Genomic DNA, 12,800 nt, shown 5'->3' with positions numbered 1-12,800 from the left:
CTGTGGGGGCAGTGGTATAATCTGTAATTGCGTCACTTGGTCAGCTCTAGATTCAGCAACACCATGTACCCCCCCTAAAAAATGAGGTGAGCCAACTCCCTTAATATACTGAATGAACAGGTTTTTCCATCAATGGATTTGTTCCTCCCTGACATATTCCAAGATGACAATTCCAGGATTATTTTGGCCCAAAAGAGTGGTTCATGGAACATGAGACATTATTGTCTCCCACAGATTGGCCACCACACAGCCCAGACTTAATCCTATTGAGAATCTTTGGGATATCCTGGAGAATATAAGATCTTGGAGAAAAAATGAATGCAGCTCTGGATAGAAATGAATGTAACATTTAATAAACTTATTAAACAATACCACAGTGAATGCCATATTTAAAGCTACAGACAGTTCAATGAAATGTTGGAATGTGAGACTTTTGTGATCCCAGGCAATGTATATATAATAAAACACATCCACGTTCGTTTCTTGCAGGAGCTATGGATCAGTCAAAGCACAGCCTGGTTCTGCTGCAGCAGCTGAACATGCAGCGTGAGTTCGGCTTCCTCTGTGACTGCACCGTGGCCATCGGTGACGTATACTTCAAGGCACATAGAGCCGTTCTTGCTGCCTTTTCAAACTATTTCAAGATGATCTTTATTCACCAGTCCAGGTGCCAGCATTTCTTTATGTTCAAAAATCACATTTTGAGAAATAAATTATATTTCCTCCTTACAACATATGGAAAGCTGGGTAAAATAATGCAATTGTTCAACTTCTAAATAGAATCAGATGACCAAAATCGAGTTTTAGAGACCTTGTGTTTTTGGTAATCTTATTATTGTGTTCATAATAAATATTTAATGTCATGCATAAGGTGAAACTCTACATTCACCATTCTCAGGTTATAGTTATGTAGCTGATTGAACAGGCAGCCATACTTGTAAACCTCACTCCATCTGAGCCAATTTCGGGTCAGGTTTGGGTTGTTTTGATGAATGTGTACACACTAAAATCAGTCACACGCATGTATTAAATGCATGTATGTGAACTGGGTACCAGCTAAAAATGTGTCATTTTGTGTGGTCAGTAACCCCCTCCCCACCATGTCTGACAAGGCTGCTAGGATATGATCTTATTTTTCTGTATTTTCTGTACTGTGGTTTGGTCAAGGAACACCCTAGACAGTGCTGAGGAAGTAAAAACAGAAATACACTAATAAAGACAAACCAGTGCTATCAGTGCTATCTCGTGTACTGTAAAATGCGGTAAACCAGTTGGTTTGCTGTGTTTCCCCTCCCAACGTGAATCTGTCCCAACGTGAATCAGGTTTTGTGGGGAACAAAAAGAGGCTAATATAAAGACAGACCAATGCACTTGTTTAACTTGTTAGCTGCAAACATTACTTGAACTCTGAATTTTGTGTAAAACATTTTAACCCCAAGCAGCATTCAGGGTAGCTGTATTATCTAGAGAGTAACAATGCACATGGTTAGCACAAGGGTAGCTAACTTTTAGGATCAGGATGGGGTCTCACCATTGGGAGGACCATTGGAATAATATATTTATACTATCACATAGGAGCTTCCAGTCACCGTGTGATCGTAATAAAAAAATGTAATAAAACAAATATATAAAAATGCACTCTCAGCTTCCCACTTATCTACATACGAATGCATACATGCATCTAGGTCATTCTAGAATGGTAAACAGGGATCAGGTACCATAAATGTTGAAGTGAGAGATCTAATTCTAGGACTAATTCCTAGGACTGTATGGGTAATAGATACATACTTACATAGTAAGTCAGGCTGAAAACACACATATGTCCATCAAGTTCAACCACTAGGGAAATAAACATCCCAGATATAAAACCCTATAAGACATAGTTGGCCCAGAGGAAGGCAAAAAAAAACCCTGGTATAATTTGCTTCAACAAGGGAAAAAAATTTGATCCTGATCCCATGAGACAATTGGATGTTCCCTGGATACAACAGTCTCTGCTATCTTTACTTTAATGCTTTATTACTCAGTTATATTCTGTACTTCTAGAAAGCATCCAGCTTTTTCTTAAAGCAATCTATAGAACTTGCTGAAACTACTTCCCGAGGGAGGCGATTCCACATTTTCACAGACCTTACCGTGAAGAATCACTTACTTATCCAAAGCTTAAACTTTTGCTCCTCCAAACGCCAAGAGTGCCCCTTGTCTTTTGTATTGATCTTAAAGTGAATGTTTGCGAAGAAAGTTCCTAATATGGACCATTTATATATTTATACAGGGTGATCATATCCCCCTTATACGTCTCTTCTCAAGGGAGAATAAATTCAGGTCAGCTAATCTCTCTACATAGCTGAGCTCCTCCATTCCTTTTACATATTGGTGATATTTTTTTGCCTGCCTTTACTTTTGTTTATCATTGCTTATAGCTATTTATTACTTTCATTTCTCTAACAGTGAATGTATAAAGATCCAACCAACAGACATTCAACCAGACATATTTAGTTACCTTTTACACGTCATGTATACAGGGAAAACTCCAAAGCAAAGCGTGGATCACATCCGATTAGAGGAAGGAGTAAGATTTCTTCACGCTAACCTCCTTTCCACATCAAATAATGAACCAAGTCAAGTTTTGCCATCAGAAACAATGCAGTCCTCTAATTTATATGGAATTCAGATCTCCACAGCTCAAAAAACTAACAAGGAACCTCTAAACCTAAGAAACATTCCACCAGCTACGGCGAGGTGTGCACCACAGGGAGAACAGCCGCAGCTACAGCTGTCCCTTGCGATTGGCCTTGAAGGTGTAGGCCCTGAACAGCAAAGTTCACATTTCCCTGCTCAGGTGGCCACCACAGTCAAATCAATAGAAGACATTCAGAACACCGTAAAGACTATAAAGCAGGAAACCTGTGATACAGAATCGGTAAAATCTCCACATCATTTGTTGCTGCAGCAAGAAGAGGTTGAGTCAACGTTTGTGAAGACGCCCAACAAAACATACTCTTGCCATTACTGTGGTGAACATTTTGATTCCCGTGCTATGCTGAGAGATCATTTGCATATTCACGTATCTCAGTCGCTTCCTTTCGGGGTTCCCACTTCTATTTTAGAGAGCGATGACCTAGGAGAAGTTCGCCCCATACTCGAAAATATCGAGAACACAGAGAGCTGCCATCTTGGCCCTTATGATGGACTTCAAAACCCCACCCACGCTGAACAGCTGCAACTCAATCAACTTTCATTTTTGTCCAAGGACGCCGATCCCATCGAACTAAACTGTAACTTCTCTTTCTTACGAAAGAGAAAATTCACCTGTACAGTGTGCGGTCACAGATTCGTACGAAGGAGCTTATTGCTGGAACACTTGTATACACACAAAACAAAATCCCACAAGCTCAACCGCCACCATAGATTCAGCAGTCAGACTGATGAGCATTCATTACAGAATTACTGTAACAATCTGACTGATAACAATCAGAAGGATGATGACACGGCTCTAGAACCGCCATTCCTGGAGGACTTGGAAGCTGCAAACTCACAAGAAAATGTGGACTCTGTGCTCGTTGAATAATATTTATTCATGTTGGACTAGCTGGATATTTATTTGTGGGTGTTTTATATGATTGTTTCGTTGTTTTTTAGTCCTTGTATTTAAATAGCTCTTCGTGTGAAAAAAACGTATAAAGAGTATTGTGATTGTACCTATATTTATAAGTAGGGATCTAATTTTGTGTGGTTTCTGTTGATGCATCTTCAAGTTTCAACACAAAATGAATACACACTAATCAATATATGTTTGTAAAATGAGAACAATATGGCGTCTCACTGTCTTTGATGGTCAACAGGGATTTGAATTGTTCTACCTGGATCTAGTGAGGAGGTCTAAACTAGAAAAAAATGCTTAGCTTGCACTATGTATCATGTAAAGGCAAGCATCTATTAACACAATGAGCCTGATTTATTAAAGCTCTCCAAGACTGGAGACTATAGTCTATCACAAGAGAACCTGGGTGATCCAACAAACCTGGAAAAAATTTCCTAAAAATCATTTGCTATTAGCAAATGTTTTCAATCCCGGAGCGGATCCATTTTAGTTTTATCCACAGATCACAGTACATTATTGTGGGAATCAGTGGTAAGTGGCCCTGAGAGGTACAGATTGTTTAAAGAATCTCTAGCAACCTCTGGAGGAACCCTGCTTGAGAAATGCTGGACTAGTACAATATAATGCAAGGATGCTTAAAACTTCTAATTGTCAGATCCTGATTGCATTTCCCATTTCTGAAAAAAACAATTGAAAATGCAACCATTGTTTTGTTTGACTTTGTTTTTATATATAGGTTTTTTTTTATATACAGTAATTTTAACCACTATTTATTTTAAAACAATATCCTGCTGTTTGAGCAGTTCTTATGTAAATTAGACCTACAACTAGGACAAAGCCAGTATACCTGCATAATGTTTTATTTATATATATATATAAATAAAAATATATATATATATATTGCACCAAATGTATTAAAAATTAGAAAGCAGTTGTCAGATGGCTTGTAGAGATTTGCTGTTAGCAGTGTTTGGGGGTGTGGGAATGTTCATTATCATCATTCAATGAGTAATCTGAGACCAAAGATAAACCTTTATGGGGAAAAAATCAGAACAAGAACAACCTTTAAAATATGATACCCAGTTGTAACAGAAGTGAGGAGATATTTTAAAACATTTTCCTGCTTCCCTCATCACTGACCTAGATAATGTAAAATAATATCTAAAGCCTGATTTTTAGTTCTGTAGGAAGATCAGCAACCATCATAGACTTTTTGGGTTTTTAATCAGAACAGGATTGATCAATTATAGCAAATATAAATCAAAAGTGGAGTCATGTCATCTGTGTGAATAATCAATGAAATCCAGTGTGAGTTCCATTCACTTTGTTTACAAAAAAAGATCAGAAGGACAGAATATTGTACAAGTGTGTTGTGTTTTCAGACCTTCAACTAATTGATTACTGAAAATGAGTCTGATCAGTTGGTGGAGTACGAAATTGGCAGCAGGTTTGCTTGTGTGTATTAGACCTTTGGAGCAGGGTTTCTCAACCTTTTGAACATGGAAGAACCCCTTGAGATAACTTTTAGGTCTTCAGGGAACCCCTGATATAAATATTATATCCACAGCTCACAGTACATTAGCATTGTGGTCAGTAGGAAGAAGGCCTCGTACATTGCTGGTCATTGGGAAGAATGTCACTCTTACAGAGATTATTGGTGTCACCTAAATTGACCCTGAGGCAGAAATTGCTCATTGCCCTAACATCCTATAGAGGAACCCTGGATGCCTCAGAGGGAGTTTTGAGCATTCTTTTTCAACCTTTTTACTATGGAAGAACCATGTGAATAATTTTAACACCCCACCCTTAAGAAAAAATCAGTAATTATCATGAAATAGTTGAAATGATAAGTAATGCCCAGAGAAATAGAAATTGACTTCCTTATTATATTGCTGATCAGTGGAGAAGAACTAAGGCTACATACACACGTTCAATAAATGTCGTTGGAAAAGATCTTTTATGATCCTTTCCAACGACAAAAGTCTAAACTATGTTCTGTACATACAGTGTCGTTCTACTGTATGGAGGGAACGACGGAGTGGCACCCCGCTGCATTCTCTCTACTTCTCCACAATTGTTTATCATCTGTGGATCCACCAGAACAGATCCATGAACGACGAGCGCCATACACACGCTATATTCTCGCTCAATACTAGCCCTGAGGTGATTATCGGATGAGAATTATCTGACATATATGTGACCTTAATTCCCCATAATTGGTGTGGCTCTTTTATATTGGTCAGTGGAGAAGCCCTACCTTACATTGGTGGTCAGTGGCAGAGTGGCCCTGTGGTCTGTGAACAGATTGTGCCTTGCATTGAAGGTAAGTGAAAAGAATGCCCCCTTATATTTGAGGTCAATGGTCAATGTCTCATTACACTGAAGAGGAATGGGTGGAATGTTCTTTGTCTCAGCATTCAATGAGAAGAATATCCATTGGTGGTCAGTGATTGTTTTCCTGAAATAGAGTGAGTAGAGGCTCTACTAATCTCACACTGCTGGTTCTGACAAATTGAATTGGTACGGCAACTATATCCCTCAACAATATTATTATTGAGCCAGCGCTTTCTGATGTGGTTGTTTTAGATCTGACAGATGTCATTTATAATTTCTTATGTATACTTGGGATTCGATTCTCATTTACGTACTTTGACACTTGTCTGGTAATCCTATTTTGAGAGTTTAGTGCAATGTATTTAGAAAACACAATTTTTACCTTATTTCTTTTATGTTTCAATTTTCACTAAACATTGGTTTGCAGATTTCCCATTAGATTAGCTTCACCTTGTGTAAATTTTTGTGCCAGGTTCCTGTGATGTTTTGATGCAGAATTTATTAAAAATAAACTTTATTTCTTATTTACACATTAGGGGCTCTATAAAATAAGGAATCTGACATTCTCTCAAACATATCCTAGTGGAGATCTATTGCTGCTGTTGAAATACATGGTCCCGGAAGATTCCCTTGAGGGAATATCTGATTCCCTATTTTATAAATGAAGCCCAAAGTTTATTACTTAGCTGTATTTTTTTTCTAAGACAGTGTTTGGTTTACTATCATGGTCTTGTGTTTGTTGCATTGGTTTTTTATTGTGAGGAACACAAAAATGTCAGTATTGATGTATCAAGTATATATATAAATCTTAAAGCAGAACACTGGCTTGTTTTTTTATATATTGTAAAGAATAAAAAGGACCAAAACTTCAGGATTTAGCTTCTCTCTCAAGGAGATTTCACTTCATTTCCTATTTGGTGACAAAAAAGTAGAGAATTCTGGGATATGTATCATGCATTTTGATGGACTCACTGGGCTTGACTTATAAAGCTCTCAAAGACTAGAGAAGATGGACCATCATGGGAGAAACTGAGCAATCCAACAAACCTGGAATGGCAAATGTTTTAAATCCTAAACCAGATGCATGTCAGGCTTGCTGGATCACCCAGGTTCCCACGTGATAGTCTATCTGCTCCAGCCTTGGAGAGCTTTAATAAATCAGCCCCTCTGTATCTTCACAGTTGACTAACAGGCAGGACAGATGCTGATGCATTTACAGGAGCAATGTGTGCAGACTTAACGGCTGAGCAGACATTGCAGAAGATCAGAACAAATCTGAAACAGAAAGGTAATATAGTCTGAATATTATGTTTGATCAGCGCAGACATAGGTTAAACAAATCCTGTTTATCAGGCACAGGCCAGATGTCAAGCAGTCTATTCAAGCATTCCTAAATTAGTCAGGGGTGTATTGCAACATAACTTCAGTAATGACACAAAGTGACATAGGCCAGTTTTAGATTAGTTATATGCATTCCTATTTATGTATTTATTTACTCATCATTTATTTATAACATAGTATCAATAAATAAAGCCTGATACAACTTCTAATGGAAATGTTTTTCATTGGAATATTGCATAGGTTTGACTTTCATTATCTAATTAACCCAAATATGCTTTTATTATTGTTTCAGAGGTATGCTCCCTCAAGGGAAGATGAAAACTAAATTCTGCAGGGAAGTTTAATGAAGAAGGAAGCAGGTCACTTCACTAATTACACAGGACAACTAATTAATAATGTTCTAATGAGTAAAAAAAAGTCACAGGGCTCTATTGAGACAGATCTTTCCCTCAAACATTCCCTGGTGGGAATCAGGAAAATTCCGACCAGGGAATGTCAGATTCCCTGTTTTACAAATAGAGCCCACTGTGTTCCTAACCACTAAATGGTATAATTGTAATAAAACAATACACTGTGGAATTTTGGGTATTGAATCTTATACGTAGAGCCTTATAATTACATAATTCACAATGATTCACAAATTTAAATCTGCACCATTCATTGCAATTTCACAATGCAATTATTGTGCATCCTGGACTAATTATGAATTTTGTGTACTGACACCTGGTGGTTTGGTTTGGTACTGTTACTTTTTGTTAGGTTAATGCAATAGGCCTGATTTATCAAAGCTCTCCACGACTGGAGAGGATACACTTTCAGCTGTGAACTTGGGCGATCCAGCAAACCTGAAATGGATTTCTTAAAAGTAATTTGCTATTTGTTAGCAAATGTTTTCAATCCCAAGCCAGATACATTACAGGTTTGCTGGATCACCCAGGTTCACTGATGAATGTGTATCCTCTTCAGTCTTGGAGAAATTTAATAAATCAGGCCCAGTGTCTCTCAGCCAAGGTTCCTTCCAGAGGTTGCTAGGATTTCCTTGAGCAATGGGCAGTTTGTGCCTCTCAGGTCAGTTTCACTGACATTAATGATCTTTTTGCCTATAAGGGTGACATTCTTCCTACTGACCAGCAATGTAAGAGGTATTCCTTCTACCGAATAGAGTAATTATAGCAGGAGTTCCCTGAAGACCTGAAAGTTTTTTCAAGGGTTCCCCAATGTTAAAAGTTTTTAAAAACGCTGCATTTATGGAATTTTGATGACAATTCCTTTTTTTGGGGTAGTGGGGCACTTGTAGGACTTATCAAGGGGTTTATTATCAAATTGTGAAGGTCAGTTTTGGCTCATTGAAATGTTAGGCAGTGTATAAAGTTGTTAGTCTGTTACTATTTTCCTTGCAAGTCTTGCAATGCCCTGCTACCTCTATTACAATTTCAGTGCACACAGGCTCAATGTATGTGTAAGGTTCACCAATTGATAAATATGTAATATTCTAATCTTTTATCCATGCTAGGGAAGAGCAAGAATGCCTCTGGCATTCCCGAGAAAAGTTCCTCGAACTTCCGATTTCGAACCAATTTCGTGAAACCGAGGAAATTTTCGAGGAAATTATACCAGGAGGAATCGCAGGATTCCCTGAAAATCCTCCTGTTTGCAATCCCGGGGGCAGTAGAGGTTTATTAACCTTTTAGTGCTGGGGATCGCACACCGTTCTCAAGATCCCTGGTACTAGAGGTTAATTAACCTCCAGTGCCCTTGGATTGCAGTGGATTCTCAGGACTGCAATCATTCTTGCAGCCCTGGGAATCCTGTTTGCGATTCCCGGCAGTAAAGGTTAAATGGGGACAACTCTCCCCATTCAAAACCTCTAGTGCTCCCTGCTTGGCTGAGAAAAGCTTTCCTCAGCCAATCAGAGAACACTAGAGGTTTTGAATGGGGAAACTTGTCCCCATTTAACTTCTGGTGTTGGAGATCGCACACAGAGCTGATCAATGAATGCAGCAGCCATTCTCGCTTACAATTTCGGTAAGCGGGAATGGCCAAATAAAGTGTACATTAGTATAACAAACCCTACAAGTCTGTGCCAAAACTTTTAGGAGACATATTTTAAATTATGCTCTGAAACCTGCTTCAACACAGGATAATACAACCGAGTGTCCCTTAAATTAAATGATTTGTTTTTCCTCAATATGTGCAGAATGTATTTGGAGGCTTCAGTCCGATCTGCAGCTTTTCTGCCCTGTGCAATGTTTTTGATAAATGAGAGCAAAATGATAGAATAGCTTTCTGTATTTTAATTTTGTTTCTGTCTACCCAGGAGCTTTCAGTGTTTCTAGGGGCCCCTGTGTTTTCTAATTTCTTCTGTTGTTTCCATAATAATAAATAACAAATATAGCAGTGAGAATGGAAGCTCCTAATAGTGGCCACAGCTGGTGTACAGACCCAGGAATTAATAATCAGTTATCTCACTAAAAGAGTCCTTGAGATGTATGAGACATTTTCTGGTGGTGTAATAATTTGGCATTTACCAATTGCTGGAATACCAGTTTTATTAGCACTAATTGTTTATTTATTGCATGTAAATCCACAGGCAAAATGAAAACAAACATTGATATGTGTTATAAATCTGCAATGCTGCATGGCCCTTAGAGAACATAAGCCATGAGAAAATTAGCCTAGGAAGTAAATACAATTAATTGCCCATTTCATGTAAGGGATGAATAGCCAAGACAGTATATTATGAACTTGCTGCTCTGTGAAAATAATATGAACTTGGCTTTAAAAATACTAAATTGCATACGCTGTCAATAATGCTAATAAACCTTTAACTATTTAAATATCATTTAACTATATTTTACAAATTTGTCACAATACATTTTTCAGCTATGATCTTCTTTAAGCATCAGCATCCTTTGCAGCTCTCCATATTCGGTGCCATGACATTGCGGAGTAACAAAGGCAGTCAGTGTTGGAAGAATTCTTCTCTCTGCAAGGGTCAAGTCTAAGCTGAAAGAAAATCACTATAAAGTATGTGAACTGTCACTGATTGGGATCTATTTGAGGTGCCTCCACTCAAAGTTATCAGCCCAATATATATTCTTTATAATTTTCCAGGGTGAACATGTCCCCCATCCACCAATACTTTCCTTTTATGAGTAAAAGCTGAACTAAATTGCAAGTAGGGAGGGTTTTATATTGCAGAAGGGTCAGGCAGGTAAGGGAACATACTTACCTGTCTGTTCACAATCTTCCTTTCTATGCTCAGTGCGATGTGCCAGAATATACCCCGGTGCTTCTGGGACTGAATGAAGTTATGTAAATGGCCAAAGATCCAACACCTAACAAATAAGCAAAGGAAGATGGTGGCACCCATGTGAGGATGGGTGCCTGAAAATTAAATAAAGCAGGTATGTTAATTTTATTGTAAAGGGGACATTGCCTGTCCCTTCTGCAATATAAGACTTGCCTGCTTTTATTCCAAACTCAGAGCTACATTTAACAGTCACTGATATTATCTAATCCTAATAGTCAAAATAGAAAAAATAAAAAAGATAATTTATATGTATATATGTATTATTTTTTTTTAAATATGCCTACTTTACAAATTGTTCATATTGTATTATTCTTGGCACATTATAAACAAATGTCTTTGGGTTCATTTACATGACAATAGACATTCCTTTCTGGACCATTTTTTCTTGAATGGTGGTTGATATAATTGCAGTTTCTTTGTTCTAATGACAAGTAGGAAAGCTAATACAGTATTGTTCTTTACATTGACATTTCACATGAGAGTGAAATTACATTTAATACCACCATTTCTGAAACAATACATAGCAGAGGATTTTATTTCTAAAAGAACAACCTAACAAAACCTCCTCACTCCAGTACAGGCACTATGCCATGTTTGTAAGTGCTTGTGCATTCACCATAACATGTGAAAACAAAACCCATGGCTCTGTAATATTACATTGAAAATGTGGAAAAGGTTCCCTCAGGAAGTTTCAGCATGTACTATAGATTGCCGGATGCTTTTCTAGAAGCACAGAATATAACTGGGTATTAAAGCTTTAAAGTAAAGATAACAGACTGTTGATCCCGGGAACATCCGATTGCCTCATGGAATCAGGAAGGAATTTTTTTCCTTGTTGGAGCAAATTGTACCCGGGGTTTTTTTTTTTGCCTTCCTCCGGACCAACTATGTCCATAGGGTTTTATATCTGGGATATGTTTTTTTCCCTAGCGGTTGAACTTGATGGACTTATGCCTTTTTTCAACCTTTCTTTGTCAGTGATCGCCAACCTTTTTGGTCCTGCAGACCACTAAAATTACCGGCTCCGGACCTCCTTCATAGTGACATCATGATGCCTGAACCCACCCATTCTCCCATCACAGATCTGGGCCTGCGATAGAAAAGTGGGCGGGTTATGGCCAGAGACACAACCCGCCCACTTCCCTGAGCCCGGGATCTGTACGGGGGATGTGGTCCGCGGCTCTGGCCCCCCCAGCAGGAATTTATTCTGGAGAAATCTGTGTTTTGGTGAAAATACATCTCAATTTTTCAACCCAATCGCAAAGCTTAAATATTCTGAAGAGACCTTTGTTGATCCAAGTTAATGTATATTTTACAAAATGCAATTTAAAAGGCTCTAGTGACTTTTTAATTTCCACTTTAGGGTCTATTTATACAGCACTAAATCTGACATTTCCTGAAGCATTCCCTGGTGGAGAATCAATTACTGCTATTGAAACATTTACCTCTATGATTCCACACCAGGGAATGTTTTAGTGAATGTCAGATTCTCTGCTTTATAAAAAGACTTCTTTCCCCTAGGACCTGTTTCCATATAAATTTAAAATTACGGTGTTTGGGTATTAACTTGCAAAGTAAGCAATGTAAATTCACCACATTGTGAATTATCAAACAAATCACTCTTTTCACCACTCTTGAAAATGAAATTTTTTGTTGGCCAGCCAGGAGCTATTTTATCCTCAGCAAGGCAGGGAATGAGAACATGGGAAGGGCACCTATGAAAATAAAGTACTTTATTAATGAAGAAGTAGGAAGGAACACCTTAATTGGTAAAATTTTTAAGTGAACTGTATTATATTCACTTATTTGCATTGCAAACCCCATGGCAAAATTAACAAGCTTCACAGACAAATATAATAATATTTCCAAGTCAGCTGATGGTGAGGGGTAAATCCATAACACTGCAATAAATTTCTAATTGAATAAGTTTTTATTTGCTGTGCATAATATAGGTTTTTATGAATTTAAATCTGTATGCTTTAATACATTCCCTGGTTATGAATACCCATCTGCACCTTTATGTTTGGCACAGGACTGTTCTTTCCATTTATTTAGATAAAGCTTCCCTACTAATTTCAACCTTCTGAAATTGTGTATTTCTCTTTTCCCCTTTTTATAACTAATGATATTTAAGCTACAGAATGAATAATCCTCTCCTAAAAGCTTGCTGTGCTATACTTCTGGCTGTTGAAGAGTCTTATGTTAGGA

General features: G+C 37.8%; 1 protein-coding gene across 2 annotated transcripts in view; it reads left to right on the top strand.

Moving 5' to 3' along the window:
* ZBTB25 (zinc finger and BTB domain containing 25) overlaps positions 1 to 6,757 on the top strand; it is a 9,423-nt gene extending 2,666 nt beyond the window's left edge. For both annotated transcript variants that reach the window (XM_072427479.1, XM_072427478.1), the window contains exons 2-3: positions 490 to 667; positions 2,452 to 6,757. In XM_072427479.1, coding sequence (XP_072283580.1) covers positions 495 to 667; positions 2,452 to 3,571 — 1,293 coding nt within the window. In that variant the 5' untranslated portion in view covers positions 490 to 494 and the 3' untranslated portion in view covers positions 3,572 to 6,757. The remainder of the gene's footprint in view (positions 1 to 489; positions 668 to 2,451) is intronic.
* The last annotated feature ends 6,043 nt before the right edge of the window (positions 6,758 to 12,800 follow it).

The sequence above is a fragment of the Pyxicephalus adspersus genome, chromosome 12 (assembly GCF_032062135.1).
Source record: "Pyxicephalus adspersus chromosome 12, UCB_Pads_2.0, whole genome shotgun sequence".
NCBI classification, from domain to species: Eukaryota; Metazoa; Chordata; class Amphibia; order Anura; family Pyxicephalidae; genus Pyxicephalus; species Pyxicephalus adspersus.
The sequence above is the reverse complement of the archived record's forward strand: the minus strand, read 5'-3'. Positions and strand labels throughout refer to the sequence as shown.